The sequence below is a fragment of the Lagopus muta genome, chromosome 16, assembly GCF_023343835.1.
Source record: "Lagopus muta isolate bLagMut1 chromosome 16, bLagMut1 primary, whole genome shotgun sequence".
Taxonomy (NCBI): domain Eukaryota; kingdom Metazoa; phylum Chordata; class Aves; order Galliformes; family Phasianidae; genus Lagopus; species Lagopus muta.
In genome coordinates this window covers 10881314-10904155 of record NC_064448.1, presented here as the reverse complement: position 1 = coordinate 10904155, position 22842 = coordinate 10881314, and the positions used below count along the sequence as shown (strand labels likewise).

The 22842-nt window shown below is 40.0% G+C and overlaps 1 protein-coding gene across 11 annotated transcripts in view; it reads right to left on the bottom strand.

Annotated features, from left to right (window-relative positions):
• The window catches only part of PTPRT (protein tyrosine phosphatase receptor type T), a 425958-nt gene that overhangs the window by 315360 nt on the left and 87756 nt on the right, over positions 1-22842 (bottom strand). For all 11 annotated transcript variants that reach the window (XM_048963311.1, XM_048963312.1, XM_048963316.1 and 8 more), the window contains exon 2: positions 524-649. In XM_048963311.1, the coding sequence (XP_048819268.1) occupies positions 524-649 (126 nt within the window). The remainder of the gene's footprint in view (positions 1-523; positions 650-22842) is intronic.

Genomic DNA, 22842 nt, shown 5'->3' with positions numbered 1-22842 from the left:
ACAGGCACCTAGCAATTTCATGTTTCTTAGCCCAATAATTTAGAGGCATAAAAATACCCCTGCAACAACACAAGATGTTAATTCTGCCAAGTAGTTCATGCTTGTCAGAGTGCAATCAATTAACTGGAACAAATACTTCATGACTGCAGTCAAGTTGGCTGGCCAGTTCTGTTTGCCATTGTGTCAATTGCTTTAGAGCAGGGCCTTCAGCTATTTCAATTGCCAAAAAGCACAAACAATGGCTTTTAGAAAAATTTAGTGCCTTTTCTTAAAACGTGCTTTTCCTCAAGGTGAACGGAGCATTCCGTAGAATCTATGCCATATATACACCAACAATATAATGTTAATTTCCAGTAAGAAATAAAACCATTGGAAATTTTCATTACTGTGAGCTCTTCAGAGAATGCTGAAAAGAGTACAGTATTATTATATGTTCACAATGTATGTCAGTAATCTGTACAGGGCTAACAGCTGATCCTCACAAAGAGTAATACCTCTGCTGCTGCAGAGGCTTCTTACTTACCAGTTGGGACTGCAGGATCCATCGTTGGCTTTTCCCAGGTATTGATCTGCTCCCAGGTAAATCCATTGGTTCCCAAGGCCACACTATAACCACAATTACTGTAGTGCTCATCAAAGGAACAACCACCTAGAAACAAGAAAAATGCATGCATTCCTGCATTAATTACATATAATCATTATACTAAAATCATTTAATTTCTCATTCCTAGGTTTACAGAGGAACTTGGAAAAAAAAAAAAATCCTGCATATTATATTTCAGAGAGCAGAAAAGATATCCAGAAAATATTTTGAATTTTCAACTTTCTGTATCTCTTAGAAGTCTTTCTTCTCTCATTGCTACTCTTCTCCTCTCTCAGCTCCCTTTGTTTCAACCTATTTGCTTAACATTTTCACAATTGCACATAATAAGCACGTGCATTTGGGTCCCAGTGCTGATATTTACAGAAACCTCTAGGTCAGATATTTAAAAAAGAAAAAAAAGAGGGAGAAAGAACCCAAATGGCAAAGACAAGCAAAGTATCACTATACTACAGCGATACTTGCTTGATTTCACTTTTAAGATTCAAATTACACTGGGTTGGGTTGCACCTATAGAAGGCGCATCCTTCCTTGCAACCATCTCTTATGCTTAATAACCACAAAGTTCTATGTGACACGTATCTACTTCTCCAGGTTTTTCAGAACTGGACCTCTGAGTGCAAGCCTTTAATTTCTCTACAAAAGGAGAACAACAAGAAGTGGATGGAAACTAACATTCACACCTTCCAGTGATCTTTCCTACTGCAATTCCTGAAATACTTGAAAGTGATTAACTATCACCTGGCAGCTGTCTGAACACTTATGAATCAAGAAAAAAATATATCTCAATATGGACGTGTGTGAGGCAAACCAATTCAACTAGTTTAGTCTTCATTTAGTGTTAGCAGATTGTTACTACCCTGCTGAACCACTCTTCCATTGCCTCATTCCTCACATCCACCCAACTTGGTTTGCCAAACATATTGCAGTACTGGATCTATTACATCAGGTAGATTGGGTGCTTGAGTTTTGACCTTAATTATGACAACAGTGTCACTGCCCTGCTTTTGTTTTCTCTTACAGAAGCAAGGAGAAATTTCTCTGCAGTTACTAGTACTCCAAAGTCAGCTGGACATATCTAACACTTCTGGAGCTGCAAGGACTGAGCAGTGCTCAGGGCTACATGATCTTGCCTTTCCAGCCAAACTGCCAATTGCTCCTGACACGAATCAGAGTTATATGCAGAGAGACGTTCCCAGCTCTTTACCTTCCCACAGGCTGCATTCTCTACACATGCACAATAAATAGCAAGTACACAAGTGGTTTCCATTCAATAACAGTTACCCAACAGTGGATCATTTAGGCATTCTTTAGTTTTTGTGTATATCTTTTCCCTCTGGCTCCCAACAAAACCCAAACCCATCTCAGTCCCTATGAAATTCCTCACAAAACCCTATTCTGCTCAAGGATTTAATGTGCATTCCAACCACAACTGGTTTTCTAAAAATTCCCATGAAACTTCACACAAATTATTTCCATTTAAGCATATAAGCTTGAAGGATTTGTTGGATAGAGTACCTGACCATACTCAGTGCTGTTAAAGAAAAATGTAAAGATTAAGCTTGTCCTAATATTGTTACGTTGTGTAATTTTAGTATAAACAGTTCTGAGTACAGCAGATTTCATGACCCTGCCAGCCTTGCCTGCTTCAGTAGAGACCTTGCAAATGTATTTTCTACAAATTTTAGAAGTATTTTTTGCTTTAAATTTACAGCGCTTGTGAGGCTTTCAGAGCTGTCAAAATGAGCAGGACTGCACTTCAGCTGTTTCCCTAAAGTTTTAATTTGATTTAGGTGAAAGAGTTCAAGTTTAAAATATTAAATGTGCTCATTAAAATGTCTAACGAAAAACAGGTGTTCTGGATTGCCTGTGAGGAGCATGCAATGCAACTGAAAGTCACCTTTTTCGTAGTGAGCTGCTACAAGAGATGATATCAAATACTCTGCTCTCAGTCTCCACGCAGGGCATTCTAGTCTTGATAGATTCACTCTAGCAGGAGGACTTCAGACACATTCCATTTACACACCACCTCTCTACGGCACACTACAGAGCACAACAAGCGGTGCTGTCTCTCAGCTACTTCTTGGAAATAAATACTCTGATCAAGCCAGACAATTGCATGAGGACTCGTGCACAGAGAAAATTATGCAGGTGCTGATATAAAGTCTCAGAAGCAAAATGAGACGACAACAAAACACAGGGTAGCAGTCCTTATTTAACAGGGAATGTAATTGCTGATGTATAGATACAATTAGCTAAATAGGTTGTTTTATGTACGCAGAGGCAGGTGAAGTTGGAGAACAAGCTGAACAAGGGTAGTGAGAGCTTCCAGAAATTAATTGGGAGTTTCCACTGATAAGAGACAACACCTTAGGAAGCTTGAAAGCGTCTTGTGTGACATTCAAGACTAACCCTTGTAGTAAGATTGGATAAGAAAGGATAAACTGTGGAGAGCCTTAAAAGCAGCTGCAACACATCTACATTTCTAAAGAAAGAAAAGTTAGAGTAGGAACCACCAAATGCAAAGTGACAAGGCAATAAACCAGATGGATTAATTTACTGGAAGCAACAGAATTGGAATTTGGAGAGGTGAATTTGCAGGAAATGAGGAGAGGGAAAAAAACATTGGAGTCGATTCTCAAGGCTTGGATAAGCAGTGGCTGCTCAGGGAGCACAGAACGGCTCAGTCTGGGTGATCAAGGAGAGGAAAGCACCTGTCAGCTTTTTACTAGAGAGTGACAAAAGAGACAAGAACTAAGAGTGGACCCAGGTGGGACACAGCCATGATCGCTTGTGAGCAAGAAAGCCATCAACTCTGTTATCACCATTAAAATACGGCATATACCATATTATTAAACAGGAAAGACTTCAGTAAGTGCAGGCAAAGAATCACACAACTTGAAATACTGCAGAATTTTAAGCGCTTTTTGCTCATATCTACAATACACGTTGCTGATGGCCTTAGTTGGCAGAAGACAAACATGGCAACGCAACGTGGCTGCAACAGGCAACCAAAAGCAGCCTTCCATACCCCACCCTGCTCTACCTGAGAAATCCAACATCCACTCGTGCTCTTCTTCTCTACTGACGCTGGTGTGCACAGCACTGTTTCTCACGTTTTTGCCCTTTCTCCAACAATCTGTGCCCTGCAGAAGCAACCGTGCCCAGCCCAGCACAGCCCTGCCTTCTCCTCCCAGAGGTGCCCCGCTGCCAGACACCCACTGCTGATCTTTTAAGCACCAAACTCTGCTTTAAACCATACGTATGGCCCCCAGGTCAAATGGGAGCATTCCCCTCACCTCCCTGAAGCTGTTTTGGGCAGTTGCAGACCCATCTGTGCCACCAGTACTCAGCAGCACCCTGCTGCCTGTGGCACCCTGCCCAGGCTGCAGCAGGGTCTGAGTACACACAAGTGTGTGTGTGTGTGTGTGTGGACCATAAGCTCCCAAGCAAGCTGAAGGCATGTGTGCTGTTTAACTGCTCTTGCACAGGTGCTAACGTGCTAGGATGGAGCCATCCCCTCTGCCACACGAGCATCTTGCCACCAGATCCTTGGAAATTCAATTACTCCCCACTGGTTAATTTCATTCTAAACAAAAATGTAATTATGGGACTGTAAATACCCGCTTTAGTAAGGATAGCGATGACTCCAAAACAGTACAGCAAGCTAAAACCTGCAGATGAGTTCCTTTCACAAATAGCAGCACAAGCTTAATATTTACTGTTTCCTAAGACATCACATATATGGATACCTAAAAGCTTCAGCTATGCAGGAACATAACAAGGGAAGAAAAACCACAAAGATAAGGTCCATCTTAATACAAAATCATCCATCGCTGAAACTTAACTGCTTGACACAGAACAGGGATATTCATTAACAGAGAGAAAATAATTCACAATAAAAGATATCAGGCTGTAAATTTAGATACTAGGTTTGCACGTCACAGTTCTACCCACAGCATCACAAAGCAGCTTAGAGGAAAAGTAAAGCATTTGCATGCCAACCAAAATGGAGTCTTGGTGTGTTCGTTAATTATTAAGAGGGCTAAGGATTTCAGGATGCAAACTAGAATCTTTCCATTAATCAGCTAAAAATTAAGTGAAGAATACCATTGCTAAGTAGGGCAAGAGGAAAGGAAATTGAGATGGCTCTGCTACTGCTAAGATAATGCATGCGGTGTTGACCATCTCTTTTCACAAAATGAAAGCCAAACAAGGATGAAGTCGTTCCCTCCCTGAAAAGGGTCATATTGAAGCAAATAACAGCTCACACAGGACAGATAAAATATCCCTTGTTTTACACTGCAGGCTTGTAACAATGCCACTGCTCATCTGAGTGATGCTAATTAATCTTGAGCAGACCTATCATCAGTTACTGAGTCTTGCCCCCGGATTAAATGTAAACCAGCCTTGCATAAATTGAATGCCTCCTTTGAATATATAATTGAATTTGCAGAAGTGTGCGCCAGGGGGGTGTTTAAATAAGTGCACAAATATGATAAAAAGGACTTCACGCCATTATATCTAATTCAGTAAGCAAAAATAATGGCAGGGCACGTTCCAATTAGCGTTTGATTTATTTATTTTAACAAATCCAATTAGTAGAATGTTTTATAAAGTCATCCAATGTCAGACTCTCACAGACTCACTAGATAAAAAACAATCCCTTCTAAAGAGGGATAAAGAAATGTACTAATGGGAGAAGCCCCATTGTTTATCCTGTGTTTTTAGATACAGACAGAAAATAACACATCCTCAGATAGTTTGATCAGGCATTTACAACATTCTCAGGGTGGGGAGGGGGGAACAGAGCAAGAACCTCAACAGTTCCATTTGTCCTCTTCCAGGCCTTTTCTTTTGGGATAGAAATTATAACAGCACACATAATTCCAACCAATGCTTTTTCCCTGGAATACCTTTTCTGAAAATGCGTTGAAATCTATTTATTTAGTTCAGAACCTCATAGCCTAACAAAACATGAAGAGAGTACAGGAAGAAACAAATGGTCATAGAATGAGATAGTGCTTATGAATTGAAAACTCCAGAAATAAAAGCAAAACCAAACGCTCTCTGATCAATAATTTTTGTCTGTACTTCACTGAAAGAGCTGCATTTGGCTCCTTAGGAAAACAATTTATTCTACACGATTTGTCTTACAACAATCCATTTATAACAAATTTTTCAGAATGCAGACTTCACGCAGTATAACCTTGAAAAAATTTGTTCCATGTTGTTACTGGGAAGGAGAGGAGAACAAGCATGCATTTCAACTTTGTGTTGAGTCACTTCACTTATGACAGGGTAAATCTTTTCAAGGGCTATTGAGTTTTCTTCCATCAGGAGCAGTAGTTACAACTTCATAGGCCTTCTGCTCCATCCAGAAAGGTTGATGCAGAAGGCATCAGAAATACACGTACAACCAACCAGAAATGCTAAGCTGAACTGGAGATCAGATCCAAATTCTACAGCCCATTCCTATTTCTGATGAGCACTGTCCAATGACCTCAGCTCTCAACAGGCATCACGCCAAAGAGAAGGACAAGGCAGAAGGTGCTTGTCACCTCAGTCATCATTAGTTTCACACATAACAGCCTAGAAATGACATGCTTTGTGTATCTGCATAGTACAGGGTAGGAATTTTCAGAAAGGCTATCACATTGCTCAGTAAATCATCCTTCTGCCATCTTATCAATCTACTGCTGTAACTGGTTAATTTCAACCAGTACTTCCTTATTTTCCTAAACTACTTCTGTATTACCAGGTTTTCAAGAAAAAAGGTTTTTGCAAAGAGAAAAGTTGCCTTTACCACGTCAAGACTTACCACGTGTTCAGTGCATTTATTCAGAATATGAGGAAGAGGAAGATGCTACTCTTTAAGATTCAGGGACAGCTCTGGTAAGGTTTTGTCCCTCAGTCACCTGAGGATCTATGAGAGGAGAAATTAAGGAGTAGATTCCCCAGCATATGATAAGGTATAAACTCCAATGAAAGGTATTTGTAACATCTTTTTCTTATGTCAGTTGCTTGAGTTCACATCTAGCAGAAATTCAGACACAATCATGAAACACAAATCCACATTTACCCATCAAACTCTTGTGTCGACAGAAGTGCATTTCTCAAGGTATCCAGATATTTTGGGCTTCAGGAGGAAACATCAATGATTTCTCCAGTGCTTCAAACACATTCCTTTCATTTCCCCTACAAGTACAATGACTTGTTGATTCTCTGCAGCCTCTATCAGTCCTCACTGTCATGGGATGATTCATCTGCCACAGGGGAGATCCACTGACTTCCTTTCCATCTTACTTTTAACACATGGTATTAGTTGGTTTAGATGTGGGCAAGGGAGGTTTTATCTACTCTAGAAGGTGCTAGATTTTTGAGATGCAGTGAACAGTTGCCCATCTTAGGTATGGGCTATTCTTGTTGCATTTGACTAAATTTCATTCCTTTTTCACATTCCATCCCATGACAATCAGATCTTTTTGATGATGCAGGTAGGGACAGGAGCAGGTGGGAGAGCGTGAGTGGATTTCTGTTCCATATGGAACAAGCATTTAAAAACTGTATTTTCTGGACTTGTTGGGTTATGCTACGTTTTCATTCTTAAATTTATTCTTTGCAGAAGTTTCCCACGTTCCTCATAATTTCAACCTCAGACCAGTTCATACATTCCTTTTTAATTCTGCTCCTCATCTTCTACTAAGGATTAGTGAAATCCCTTTTAAAGTATCCTAGGAGTAAAACCAACACTAAATGTCATTTGTTTAAATTGATAATGTCCAAATCAAGTACGAATCAACCTAACTCCACTTGCCAGAATGTGTTCTGTGTTTAGCAGCAAGAGCACCTTTTTCCTTCTCATCACTCAGCTGTCAGTACTTCACTAACTTGAATTGTAACATTTAACTGCTTTAAATACACACACCTTTACAATTTCATTGTTGTTTTTGGTTTTAAGCTACAGAACCAAGTCAGTTAACCCAGCGCAGCACTCGAGTTGCTTCTCAAGGAATCCAGGCTTTGCAAATTAAGCTTAGCTTCAGGCTGCTGGAACACCAGGATTAACTCGCATGAAGTTTTCAGGCTAGCCCATCCTCACGTAATTAAACTTGCAAGATTAACACAGGTTTTCAAAATCATGAAACATTCTTAAATAGATGTTCCCCAGTGGCTTTTGTTATACTTCCAGTTAATCATATCTTTTTAATTCATTAGTCAGGTAGCTTTCCACTCCTGTAGGAGGCTCCTGTGCTATTCACAGTATGATAAAATTAAGATTCCTTTTTTTAAAATGCAAATTCATAGCACTTACTTGCCTTTATTTTTGTACCATAAATATAACCAGGTTTTACTTGGCTCCAATTTCTGCTTTTTAAGTTAGAGGACCAGCTTTTTCCACCTAAAATAATACTGTTTTACATTCCAAAATTAATTTTCAACATTTAGTAATGCTGCTTTTCTTTCCTTCCAGCATATGAAAATCGCTGGCTCTAGTTATTCTGTAAATCTGAACAGGGTTTATCTAATGTTACGTGTATTGTACATTTTGACCAAATTCTACATCAGTTATTCCACTGGAGTCTTAGATCAGTCAGAACGCCCTACTGACTGACTTTATTTCAGCATTTTGTAATGTCACATTGAATAGCTAGATATTCAGGCTGCATAGTCATTTAAATTACATATCTATGACTTTCCCCATCCACACAGGCAGCAAAAAAAGCCGCCTGAAGGTAGCTCTTTGGACTTATTTTCTTTACTCTATTATGAATTCTAACATTTTATTTTTTTTAATAAGATTAAAATTAGTATGTTGGAACTTCAAACAAGAAGCAGTCATTGATTCACTCATATTGTGCTTGGCGATGAATTAAATACTCTATCAAAAGATAGAATATCAGGATCTCCTTGTAGTTGAGATGCTTTCTTTGAAGACTTCATGGCCAGAACTCAAGAAGACAGTGGCTTAGGAATAGGAATTCACATTAACTGCCACAAAAGTGAAAAAGGAAAGCAGTTATACACAATCTGTTTGCAATCAAAGGTAACTAAACACATTTTTATCACTTTTTATTATTTTTAGAGACAAAATTAAGCTGAGATTTTTCAGAAGCATTTTACTACCTCAATGCTCTTCCCAAGTGAAGAAAATAACTCCATGGTAGTTCCCACCATTCAGTCTGCAGTGACCTCTCTAAAGCTGTTTGCACCTGACATTTCCTGAACCTTCACCGCAGCACCTCCAAAGCCAACCCTCACTAACACCTAGCATAACCAAGGGACCACAGCTCCATTTTCTACTCACAGAAAGCTTCCTGCAGCACGCATAAAGACAAGGGGATAATAATTTGATTACAGATCGTGTCTGCATACAAGTGATTTTAAAAAAAACAACAGTTGTTTAAATGCTTTCTTGTAGAAACCTAAATGCGGTAATTCCATAGATTCATTGAACAGATTCACAGAATGGCCTGGGTTGAAAAGGACCACAATGATCATCCAGTTTCAACCCCCCTGCTGTATGCAGGGTTGCCAACCACCAGACCAGGCTGCCCAGAGCCACAACCTAGTTTGATTCTTGTTGACCAATACTGATTTTTTTGTTAAATTGCTTCTGAAGCACGCTTGCAGCCAGCATCGCATAGATCTCCAAAGATTGCTTCTTGATATCTGAGCTGGTGTATTTAAAATGTAATAGCTCAACTGTATATTGGTCAAATACCAGAAAGTTATCTAGAAAGATGGATATAACCTGTTAAAACAGAATCTCATTGGCTAATACAATGATAATAACTTGCAACGAGTTTTGCAATTGGCATATATTGTTAAATTTAATTTTGTGGTTATTGGAAGCTACCCCCAGTGTTTGGCTGCATAAATAAATTTTATTGAGGTCTACCAATTCTTGCAGCTACAAGTTTATACCTTCCACAGACAGAGGTCCACAGAATACCTTCTTATTTGTTGCCAGCAGTTTCAACTTACATGTAAAGTGCAGTGTCAAGGATAGTCGGGGATGTGTTTTTAAAACTGTTTTCAGTTACATCATGATCTTCATTCAGTGTGTCAGGAACAAGTCAGGCCCTGAAATAGCAGTGGCGAGCCAGCTGCTCTGTTCTCAGGTGCCCTGCAGTCAGGCTGGGGGCAGGATGTCAAATGCTAGATGGACTACACAAAAGACCTTGCAAAGTCTGGTCAGCTGAGTGATGGCCAAGGCACTAAAAATCGGCTAGAATCAAAAGTTAATAATCTGTTACATGGTTTTCATTTGCTTTTATTTTTTAAGTCCATTTATTTTCTATTTTTCACACATTTTGAAGATCCTGAGCATACCACTCGCACTGCAATAACCAGGATGCTTTCCAGAATCATAGTAAGGCGAAGGCAAAGAGCACCAGGAGCCTTGTTATCCCCCGCAGCATTGTAAACACAGGAATCATGGAAAGATTTGCTTACGTTCAGCTTGCAGTGCAAATATCTTTGTCCAAAGAGCAAAACACAGATAGGTGCCAGGAAAGACTAGATCCCTGTCTAACAGCACAGGAGTCCCTGGAAATATACTGAGCTCCTTTTCTGCTTAACCAAATTTCCTATTTCAGTATTTGAACAGAAATGCAAAAAGTGCCCCTCTAATTACAGCCATGAATCTTCAACTTACAGTACCAGACCCAGAGCGTGCATTTAGCAGAGGCACAGCTGTTGGCTTCTAAACGCTGTATTAGAGAAGGACAGCAGGGGAAAGCAGAGAAAATTAAGGGCATTAACACAAAGCAGCTCTCTAATGGCAGCTCATACTTTGTTAAAAAGGAGGCCACCACAGCACATCTCACCTCTCAGTACTGTTCAGAAGCAGCCACATCTGCAACCAGTGACAAATCAAAGGTGATCTCAAAAAAATGACCATCAGCCGTGCAATAGTGAGGCAGTTCCACTATGGGAGAGAACAGCTTTTGCTCTGTCCTGTGACGCAGAAACTCATTTGCTAATAAAAGATAGAGAACAGTTCAATGCTGTCTGCTCAGATTCTTCATTTTAGAGGAATTCCAAACTGCACGAATGGGCTCATTTGTAATGTTTTAAGTTCACTACACTTTTCATTTCAAAGTGGGCTCAGGCTGTGCTGTCATTATATAAAACTTGATTGGTAGCACACATACAGAAAAAAAATAAGTATGCCATCATCCAAAGCCTTCCTCCCATTTCTGGGATGTATCTTCTCCATTTTGAGTCTGTAACCTAGAATGCTACATTTTAAATGGAATCTATTTCTAAAGGAGGATTTTCTGAATTCCTCAGTTCTTATTTCTGTAAAATAGCATCAAGTTGAACTCTGCCAGGAAGCATTAAATGTTTAAAGCGCCTCTTCCCAAGATACGAAAGGCACAACGTCTCAATGCAGTTACTTTTCAAGATACTGAACAACCAAATTCTAACAATAAACCCTTTCCTGTCATATTTGGTCGTGATATAAACCTCATGTCATTGAGTTGAGACACATGAAACAAGGCACCCTGAGCTTTTTATCCCAAGTGCACACAGCTATAACCTGTGCTTCACGCTGCAGTGCAAACATACTTGGTACAGCTGAGATGGCCCAGTGAAAGGCATCTAAAAACCCAAATTTAGAACCTGGTCTGAATAGCATTTAACATACAATATGTCACAACATGTCAGTATTTCCTTTTCGTAACCTAAAAGGATTTCGTGACGTTTTCCACATAGTGTGCAATACAAAACACTGGAAGCTTTGTAGCCAAACATTTCACCACTGTTACACTGAAATAGTCCTGGCTCACTGGTGCAATTCAGGTGCACAAAAAGCTCATTTGCTGAAATCCAGTTCTGGAAAGAGTCTTAGCATCACTTTAAGAAAGTAAGTGCCTTCGCTTATAAATTTCCCTTTACACTTTACACTAGAGGTCAAACGACACTCTCTGTGGATTAGACAAACACTTACTGTACAATATTGTTCTATCCACCCACCATCAAGCCCTATAAAATTCTTCTCCCACTTGATTTTGGTACAGGGAAGGGTATTTATGCATACAGCTGCATGCATTCGCTTTACAAGATGACGACACAGGCAACCTCATTAACATTTAATACATTCCCAGTGTCCTCAGGTGAAAGTGCAGATACTTGGAGATGAAAGTGTCATCCTAAGGATTTCAGCTATATAGTTAAAATTGAGTGTAAAAATTCTAATAAACTCAGTGTTCTTCAATAACATTTTCATGCCAGACACTGTAATTTTGAAGTAATTGTGCGGAATCCGATTCATTAAATAGATAATGCTTCAAAACACTACAATGATAATATTAATTCAGAAATTAGATTCAGTTTCTGATCAAATGAATTGGTACTAAATATACCTATCAAATTAGAACCACGTTGTAATTCCACTGGTATTTCAGTTAACAACCATGCTTTAGGCACTACTGCCCAAAACGTAAGAAATGAAGGTAATGCTTTCTTGGTGTTTGCCCCATGGTCATTCTCTTAAAAAATGCAACTTAAGGTCTTTCAGGCTTCAGATGCAAGTTTTAGCATATCACATCAAGCACGGTAGTGACAAAAACAAGCTAGTCAGGTATCTCCATTTGTTATTCATGCACTTCTCAGCCTAAGAGAACAAGCATGGTATGCTATCAGACCTCTGTTGATCCCCCGGGTCCCATCATAATCACCTGACCTGCACATATCTGAGATTGGCAGAAGGAAAAGACAGCAGAGCACTTCATGCAGCTTACAAAACAAGAGAGTGACAGAAGCACGTCAGACCAAAGGTCAGACATCTGCTAGACGTCACTTGGGAAAGATGCAGAAGTAGGACAAGCACACAACAGATCTTCTTCAAAACCCTTCCCAGCCTCAAACAAGCCTCGCTCAAGTCAGCTGTTCTCCTCCCTTGAATCTGCCCAACCATCTTCAGAACCTGCACGCATGTGATGACTTCTAAGGCTTAACCGCACTCTGACAGCTTCTGGCTACTACTTTCCTGGGGATAGCTAGAAACAGAGATGGGGTTATTTTTGCCCTTATGCAAAGCCATACAAGCACAGGACAGTGACACTATCTTTGCAGATGGCATTTGCCTCATGTGCTGATCTGACACTTCAGTGATGAGAAAGGAATTGCAGTATATTGTTTTCCCATGTAAGTGACAGCGCTTGTCGGACTGTACCCAGGAGGCATAACTGTTTTAAATCACATTCTGCACTTTGGGACAAGGCAGACTTCTCACTAGGCTATCAGCCAACGGTATTTTTTTTCTCTCCTTGTGAAGAACTGTCTCTCAGGGAGAAAAGAATCGGTATACTTGACTGTATTGCAGCAGTTCTAGTAGTTTAAGGCTATTTTAAGATTATCTAATGAAGAGAAACCTGACAATGAGGTCCCAGTTGGAATAAAGATGTTATTTAACTACCTCTGAAAACACTCATCTGTGGCAGAAACTAATAGAATTTCCCAGAACTGTTACCACAATTAACATGGACTTTAAAAAGCAATATTTAACTAGCAGTTATCATTTTGTTAGCATAAAGAGTAAAAAGAATCAAGGTGATGGACTTGGTTTCAAATGCAAAGATTATACCAAATTGCTTTATGTAGTTCAAATTTTACTTTAATGAAATCTTTCCCCTTTCCTCTTTTTTTTTTTTTTCTCCTCTGAGAGATTTTATATCCATAAATCATCTGCATTCAACTGCAGGACAGCTGGGAACACTGATTTATGGAATATATTTGATTTGACTTATAATTATGTCACTAACTTCCAAAAACACTGCTCCAACCTCAGTGATCCCACTCCTCAATGAATCACATTGTACACAGAGCTAACTGACATAACACTTCTTCAGCAGAATGGATGTCATCATCATAGGGCACCATAGGGAGGACAGAATGCTGTTAAAGAGAATATACTTCTAAGTCTCAGGAGGTTTGTACAAAACACTGTTTCACTTCAGCAAAAGTTTTAGGGCTGCTCTAGAGTGAGGTTTCCACATCAAAGAAAAATCTCATTGAAAAACACTGTTGTGAGAATGGTATCCCCAAACCTGCACAGGCTGGGGATGGGAGAACAAAGTTTACATTTACCTACACAATGAGAGAAAAGTAAAACTGAGCTGCCTCAGCCAGTGGAAAGCACCAAGACCAGTAAGCCACTGTCCCACGAAGCTTCTGGATGTGTAACTAAATACATACCTTGGTGACTGGTCGGGGAGGGGTGACCATTAGAAAAAAAAGAGGAATCTGGAGTGTTTAGAGTGTTCTATTATTTTCCTTTTCTTTCTATGTATTTTCATGAGGAGGACTTCCAAGCCTCTGTCTTTCCAGATTAATAAAGTCACACTCATGTGGTCTTTTCACAGGGAAAGTTGTCAATTTTACCAATAATCCTCATAGCCCTTCTTTGAATTTGTAATGTCCTGAATTAATCCTTCTTTTAAAGGAGTACCCAAATTGTACAGAATATGCCATATTAAGTTATTTTTTTATCTGTCTAATGGCATTCTTATTTCACCATCCTTTCTTACAGGAATACGTTCCCTATTTTAGGACAAATCTCTCAGACTTACCTCAATCTCCTCTCATTAATGCTCCAGCAGCTTTTTGTCACTTTCAGCTGATTTCCTATCTTAAAGCAAAAATCTAATTAATCCCGACATGCATGACCTTACACGCTGCAATACTAAATTACATCCAATTTCGATTTCACCACATTTCAAAGTTTTCATTCCTCCAGTCTGATTAATTTATCCTCTTCCAACTGCGTGTCAGTGACTGCTTATGGACTGCACATTCCCTGCTTTTAGGTTGGATGTCAGGGGGAAGTTCTTTACAGAGAGAGTGGTGAGGTGCTGGAACAGCTGCCCAGAGAGGCTGTGGATGCCCCGTCCATCCCTGGAGGTGTTCAAAGCCGGGTTGGATGGGGCCCTGGGCAGCCTGGGCTGGTATGAAATGGGGAGGTTGGTGGCCCTGCGTGTGGCAGGGGGTTGGAGCTTCATGATCCTTGAGGTCCCTTCCAATCCTGGCCATTCTATGAGCATCAGTGAAAAGAAATCAGATCTCAAGCATTATCCTTCACGCCTTTAGCTAACTCACCATCAGTCTCATACAGAAGGTATAAAGGTATACACAAAGTTAATAATGCCCAGGTTAGTCACAGACTCATCCATTTAACATATTTCTTCTATTAAAAAAAAAAAACAACAACAACATTATTTTCACAGTATTGTGTTCTAAAACTCAAATTAGATCAATCACATTGCCTTTTCCTAAGCAGTCCATCCATAGCACTGTACCTCAAACCCACTAACAGTTTTTCAGTAACATCCATTCAAACAGTATGCCCACGTACTGGTTCCCTCATAAAGTCTATCTTGTAGGATCTTTATGAGTGTGCTTCCAAATACCTTGGATTTAAATTAAATCTTTATCTAGCTTTAGCAATCAACATTGCAGGATTCAGTGGTGATTGAAAAAATTTGTACCAGCTTGAGCCAATCTTTCATCCAACCAGTCCCACAGAGTTTATGACATTAAAGGTTTTGACTACTTGATTTAATATCTCAGATAAAGTCAGTGGACTGTCGTGCTGGTACCGCTAAAATTGGGTAATTATTTAATAGAATCTGATTTCCAGTACTGTCAAATTGATACAATATTTAATAGATAGGAAAGTAATGATGAGAAACAAAAGAACAAGTATACTTGCTTTAAACCCCTCATTTAACAAGTTTCTATTTGACTTTCTCAAATCTTAAGCTACTGTTTTGACATGAAGCATCAATGATTTAGAAATTAGTAACTTGTAAGTACATTATCAGTTACCTCAAGCTTAGATCTTCATTCATGGGGACTAGGGCGTAATTTGACAATACTGCTGACATGCACTGTGTTGATAAAGCATGCTATTTCTCAAACTGGCTTTAAAAGTTCATTTACATAAAATAATTTTATATATATATATATATGTAATATACATTGACATAGTTAAGAAAACCTGTAATATCCCGTTTTTGCTAACTGTAAAAGCCAGGAAGTTTACTCCCAATCTTTTATATGTGGATTGATAACAAGTATTTTTTTTTTCTTTCAGTCTAAAAAAAAAAAAAAAACATTTTAAAATAGTAATCATCTGCTAAGTAATAGTTAATCACCTGTTTCTCATGTAAGAAGAGTGACTAGCAGTGAGAGTGCTTGGTTAGGAAGCAAGCAAGCCACAGAAACTTGTTGAAAGCATTAGATATCTACCTTGTTGTTTGGGACAACATGGTACTATACAACATTTGGGATATTCTATAAGAGAAATGGAAAACCACATCAAAGAAACTCAAGCCCCTTTTTAAGGCTGGTTTACTAAATCCCAATGGAATGCACTGTCATCACCCTCTTCATTTCCACAGTCCTTCATTACTGAGCCATCCAAGTTAAATGGTTATTCTTAACATTCCTAAGATGGAAGACTGAAAACCCTTATTGGGGAACCGTTCTGGAAATGAAGCCTTCTGCTGAGAAGCACGGCCTTCTTTTGTTACAATAAAAATATTGCAAGTCTCTTCACATCATTCGCCTATATTAATGCAAGCAAGACTTCAAAACTAACTGAGTGATGATGTGGCAATAAGAAGTGCAAGTCATGTCTGATGATTGTTCCCTTTACTGGCCCACAGCGTATTTCTATTTGGGTGCAAGGACAGTCAGTCCAGTGAACTTGAAACTTTCTATAAGGCTCCTCTACATCTACTTTTAAACAACTATTAGTCATTCAAGATTTTCTCAGAACAAGAGATTGCACACAGAGAAATACGTACATCTAGCAGGAGATCTTGTTTGTTTCATTTACTGTAGAATTTTCAACTAGCTTCACGTATTTCTAGGCTCCTGCAAAGGTCACCTAATTCTGCCCATTAACATGTGATTTCCTATAGCAGATGGAAAAAAGCTTCACCTGATTTCAATGACCTTTGCAGCCTTCATGAACTCTTAAGCTATTTCATACACACACACACACACCGCTGTCTAACATGATACATTGGAAATGTTTTCAAAAGATATGCAAAACAGATTACTGAACTAATCATTATCTCTTCTTAAGATTTTTTTTAAGTCATGTTCTTTTTCTGTATGACTTTCAAGTAAGTATTATCTGCTTGAAACCCCTCAGAACGCAGGCATGTAGAAAGACACCAGTGGATTATAAATGATTATATTCTTAATGTTTTAAATTATTAAAATTGCTGCCTTTCAGCACCACTGTTTCTGGACAAGTATAAAGTGTTTTCCAAGAGCCTTAAGTCTTTTTGACTATGATATCAATCACAAGCCTTTTTCAAAAATGTCTCCTGGAATGGATATCCATCCTTTTTCATTTTCCCAGAAATGAAAACTATACCCAGCTGAATATCCAACTTTCCATGCACTTGTATTATCAGAGCACCCCAGAGACCTAAATGATGGTCAGGATTTGAACAAATTCATGCTATTGTGCTAAACCTCTTCATTTCTTTGGAATTTTTAATACACTGTATGCTTTAAAGAATCAGTAATGGGTTCCCTAGATAATCGAGGTTTTGGTAATATGCTGAGAGGCTGAGAATTTAGGAATCCAAACACAAGTCTGAGATTTGTTGCTAGAATAACACTAAAAATAACACTAATTTATCTACTAAAATGTTGGCTTCCTGTAGTTTGACCAGAGGGACACTGAATAAAGCCCTTGTAAGAAGGCTAAAGGGGGAGAACTGAAGGGTTACAGGCCATCCTACTTCTGTCGTAATTTGGTTTCTAAAACATGGTTTAGGTTTGGCTGGTACCAGTCAAAAATGCTCAACTCACTTGAGCACATATTTGATTCCTCTTTTATGCTGCATTCCTGCCATTGCCACGTGCACCAACAGGGCATCGTGGTGCTACAATGTTCTTGCACTTACATCCCAAACAGCAGATCCCAGAGTTGCTGTTATAGGTAACAATAAGTTAAAAGCACTATAGTTGGATTGGCAGAATACAACAACAGTCCCTGGCTGGCAAGTGGGTAATTCCCCATTTTACAAAGCTCGACCGCTCGAATTTATGTCTGCTATTTCCTAGACAAGCAAAAATCTGTTGCTATCTGTATACCCGATTTGAATTTGGCTGCCAGCAAGGCAGGCCAGGGTTCTAAATGCCTGGCTTCCAGTATCTGCTTTCTTTACTTTTCCCTTGGATATTTCATGGTTCAGGGATGCAGACTATAAACAGTTTGACAACTCCTGAATACAGATAAAAGTAACTCCAAGTCCTAGGACTTGTGTATCTTTTTTCTCTATTAAGATTTTACCTATTTTAGAACTTGCAATATTTTAATTTTTCTTTGAAACAGTCCCAGCATTGTTCTCGCTCAACACATCTGCTTTACCTGAAGAACACAAAAGGCTCAGCAAAACCTTGACTGAAAGTTCACAATACCACCATTATCCATCAATCTATAAAGGAAGACGGGTTATAAAAGTAATGTTCTACTTTCTGTGCAGCTACTCTTGGAAAACCAGAAAGTAATGGATGCTCTAACTTCCTTAGAGACCTCAAATGCTCACCGTACAACAGCAAACAGGCATTTTCAAGATAAATACTGCTTCTGAAGAAAGGGTTATTGTTTCCCCTTTTTCACAGGGCATATGAAACACTGCTTTCAAACAAAATAAACGCTATGATTCTATATCACTCATTTACTTTCTCTTTAGCCAGATGCATTTCCAACATAGAAGCAAGCAGAGACTTCTATCCATCCAAGTTTCCTCCTAATTCTTTTCTATATCAAACTCCCATCAGAACTCCCCAGTAGTTAAGGCGCAGAGCAGACTCAGTGCTCTGCAGATCAGCAGAGACCATCAGTCCTCGCTTCGGAACACACATCTCTGCTCACACTTCTGACACAACGGAGTTCAGCTGCAGAATGTGGTGTTTCATTTTCTGCTATCAGATTGCATTCACATGCACAGCCCGCCGTCGTGTTTGCATTCACGAGTGAGCAAACTTTCAGCGCCTGTAACTATAAAGCTTTCACTTGCAATTTAGGTTTGAAGTTCTCTGAAAGGCAAACGATGTTGGAAACATTTTCGTAATGTGGGATAAATGTATCTACAGAAAATTCAAATGCATCCTCGGGTAACTATGTTAAAATCACGAGTAACTTCTGAAACTGCTGACTTGCTAATTGACAGAAGTAGCAAAGTCACTTCCCTTCAAATCGTACCTTAGATAAGAAGCCTATATACAAAAATAACCAGATTTCTCTTCCAGAGAGAAAACCAGAGTCAATATTTGCCTTCAGTTTCAAGTATGTGAAAAAGTCTTCTAAGTGTGACTCTTTTTTATATATTTTCAGATAAATTATCTGACATCAAGGATAATGCTGTAATAAAAGCAAAGCAAAATCTTTCTGCTTCACAGCCAAAAAAATAAATATTTATAGACTTTTAATTTGGGCTCATTTGCAGAGAACTCTGCATGTCAGGATGAGCGAGCTATGAAAACAGTGAATAAAAATAGCCAAGGACATAATAAGCAGGACAGACAAGGAATCATCATTTTGATGGCCTCCTTTGGCAACTGCTCTGTGTATTAGGAAGACACAGCTCAGCCTCCAAACTGGCCTCTGCTGGTAATTTTTGAAATAAATTACTTTATTACAACCTTCTAGATGTTTAATTCTGCTCAAAGATGTTTCCTACAACTGCAACAACCACATTTCCACCCCCCACCCTTTCTGCTATGCTGAGCTGACCACAGCCTGGATCTGCCCTCCTTTTACCCATCACCAGGAGTGACAGCATTGGGTTTCACCTCCTCCAGCACCTTCTGCACTCTTCCATCTTCTTTTCCAATACCAACAACATTACACAGAGTTCAAATCAAGAAATAATTACGGAGCAGTGTTTGTGCTTCACCCCCACCCCCTCCTTTTAGACAACATTATTATGTTGAAAAATCGCAGCTCAAGTTGAATTTGTGGAGATGAAAAGCTCAGCTAAAAAGTCAACTATAGAACCAGGAATGGAGAAAAATTAGATTGAAGCAAGTTTGAAGCCAGAGGCCTTGCCAGCGCTTTCTCACCCTAATAACACCCTGATAAAAGCAAGGATTTAATTGCATTTTCTTTCCCATGCAAGTGGACGTATTAAAACTATATGTTGGAGAGAGGGGAGTTAACTTGATAAATTTTCTAGGGCTGCAGGAAGGATGGCTGGTAAATAACAAGCAAGATATATACTACAGTATGAACTCTTCAGTTCTGTAAAACAGAACCCAGAAGCACCAGGCCTTGTCTGAGCCCATTCTGCAACCATCACACAGCGCCTGGGCATTTTGCCATGTTGGTGCTTCTGGCTTACAGCAATATCAATACACAAACCCAGAGCACAGCAGCTTTTCACAGAACCACAGAGGTTGGAAAAGAGCTCATCCAGTCCAACCCCAACCCACCCCACCATGCCCACTGACCACGTCCTTCAGTGTCACATCTCCATGGTTCTGAGCACCTCCAGGGATGGTGACTGCATCACTTCCCTGGGCAGCTGTGCCACTGCATCACTGCTCTTTCAGAGAAGAAATTTTTCCTAAATTCAGAAATCTGAACAGACTGTGCAAGTTTGGATTTGTGCATCTGCCCAGAAAAACCTGCACTGACCACACTCATTAAGAAACTGCAGGACAGGACAAGCAGTCACTGGGAGCAGTGACTCCACAAAGACCTCTGCTGTGCAATAAGGAGCAGCTGAGCCAGAAGCAGTTGGGGCTACAGGGGAACATCATACAGAAACACAAATTTCCTGATAGTTTCTCACACTGCTGCCCAAGATGGAGCAACCCACTGCTCCATATGCAATTTTCCTTAAGATTTCATTGCACTCTTCTCCATATCCCACTCCATTTGAAGCATCTGGAACATTTTTTCCCCCTTAACAACAGATTTTAAAATCTGAAGATCTTTGAATGTTAATCACCAAAGGCCTGATAAAAACTGCAGCCAGCAGCTGCCTCTCACAGGAAATGCTCTGGGACTACCCTCCACATGGCACTGGGACAAAAGCAGCAGCACAACAGCAGAATGTTCATTTGCTTGGTTGTGGTTTCCTGCATTCCACCGTCACCTACAGCTGCTAGAAAAGAAAGTGATGTGAGGAAACTTCAACTCTTTGAAAGGGTAGATAACGGCAGGACAAGGGGAAATGGTTTCAAGTTGAAGGAGGGCAGATTGAGGTTGGATGTCAGGGGGCAATTCTTTCCTGTGAGAGTGGTGAGGTGCTGGAACAGCTGCCCAGAGAGGCTGTGGATGCCCCGTCCATCCCTGGAGGTGTTCAAGGCCAGGTTGGATGGGGCCCTGGGCAGCCTGGGCTGGTATTAAATGGGGAGGTTGGTGGCCCTGTGTGTGGCAGGGGGTTGGAGCTTCATGATCCTTGAGGTCCCTTCCAACCCTGGCTATTCTGTGATTCTGTGAAATCGCCACAGCCATTCCTGCCCGGCGCTCTTCTCTGCATCACGTGCACTGAAAAGCTGTGGCCATCAGGAACAGATCATCTTCCCTTGTTATCTGAGCTGCAGTTCAGAAAGCCAGGATTCCTTCTACCTTTGCACAATGCAGCAATACAAGAAGCTTGTGCTTCTCAAGCAGAATCCCCATGCCCAGTGCATCCAAGCAATGACTCGATCCTGTAATTTAGGAATTCCTCAGAGGAGGATTGACTATTCTGGAGGAAAACAAGACACTATCTTTCACAGTAAACACCATCAGTTCCCCCCAGAGGTAAAGACAGATATGTGCCCACTCTGACTGCTACAGCTGCTGCATCTCAGGCTAATCACAGACAACCCACAAGAACTGTGGAAAATGGAAGATTCTCCATTTTTCTTATGTTTCCCACAAATCAAACTATCATTTTGAAATGCAATATTGTGTTTAAAAAAAAAAAAAAGAAAAAAAGAAAAAAAGAAAGAAAGAAGATCTACTTTTCTTTTTCCTGCCTTGCAGAGCCTTGATCAATTCACCCAGGTTTTTGGTTTTTAGGATAGATGAATTCTGCTTTGCAGGTAGGCAGCCAATGCATAAGCACAGCACCTGCTCTGCTCTCAACCTCTGCAGGTTGTGAAGGGTTGGGGATGGCACCTGGGCTGGGAACCAACCCCAAAGAGGATGCAAGTCACAGCAGTGACCCTACACATGCTACAAACGGAAGCAACAGACAGACAAATCCTAATTCTTAGTGATTTTCACAAAACCTTTAAGCCAGCAAAACCTTGCAGAACTCAAGTCACAAGATCTATTGTTTCCCTACCCAGAAACACTTGCAGGATTCATCGATATACAGAAAGCTGTCATTCAAACCGCCTGCAGCTGCAAGTAAATGGGAAATTAAGAGAAGGGAATTGGGGTTAGCTGGCTCAGGTGCTGAAGGTGTGCAGGGGCTACAGTGGAAGAGACAGGGAAGAGGTGATAAATATTTACATGAGGAGTCTGAAATTTCTCTCAAATCTCAAGGCAAATTGTAAGCACTGGCAGGATTAACTCCTGGAAAGGAAGAACACTGTGCTCACATCATTAGGAATCTCTGCCCTTCTTTCCTACCTGTAAAATTGTTGCTGCAAGCCTTAATATTAAGAAAACTGTTCTGATGATTTCAAGACTCACTTTCTGGCAGTGCCAATTACTTTTAGTTTCGAAACCAAAAAATTAAATTATCACTTTGGATCCTTCTCCTTCCTCCTATGTAAAAATATCTGCATAGACAAACACAAGAAGATAAAACCTCACATGACCAAACAAAGTTTATTTACTATGTGAACTGTATTGTTTAGACATCCTCTACAGGAGTTGCTTTATTACAGATGTCAGCCTTTCTGTTTCACAGTACATCAACCACAGGACCATCAGCTGCTCTCCCAATTTGTTCTCTAACCAGCAAACCAAACCTCAAGCCCTCTGTAGCCCTTAACAGACCCTGAAGCACAGACAGCAGGTAGTACAAAGTACAATATTTTTCCTAACACTGCAGAAAATACCCAAGCACTCCTGACTGCCAGACTTAAGTGAGAACAGAATGGAACAAAAATACTACTACCGTTAACACATCTCAGATGATGCTGAAATTAGTGCTTCGTTTGGAGCACATACACAACGTCAGGCTCTTCCATTCCTCATCCACTGTCACAAATATGGTCACCTAAACCTTCCACCAGGGGGATAAGACAGAGGT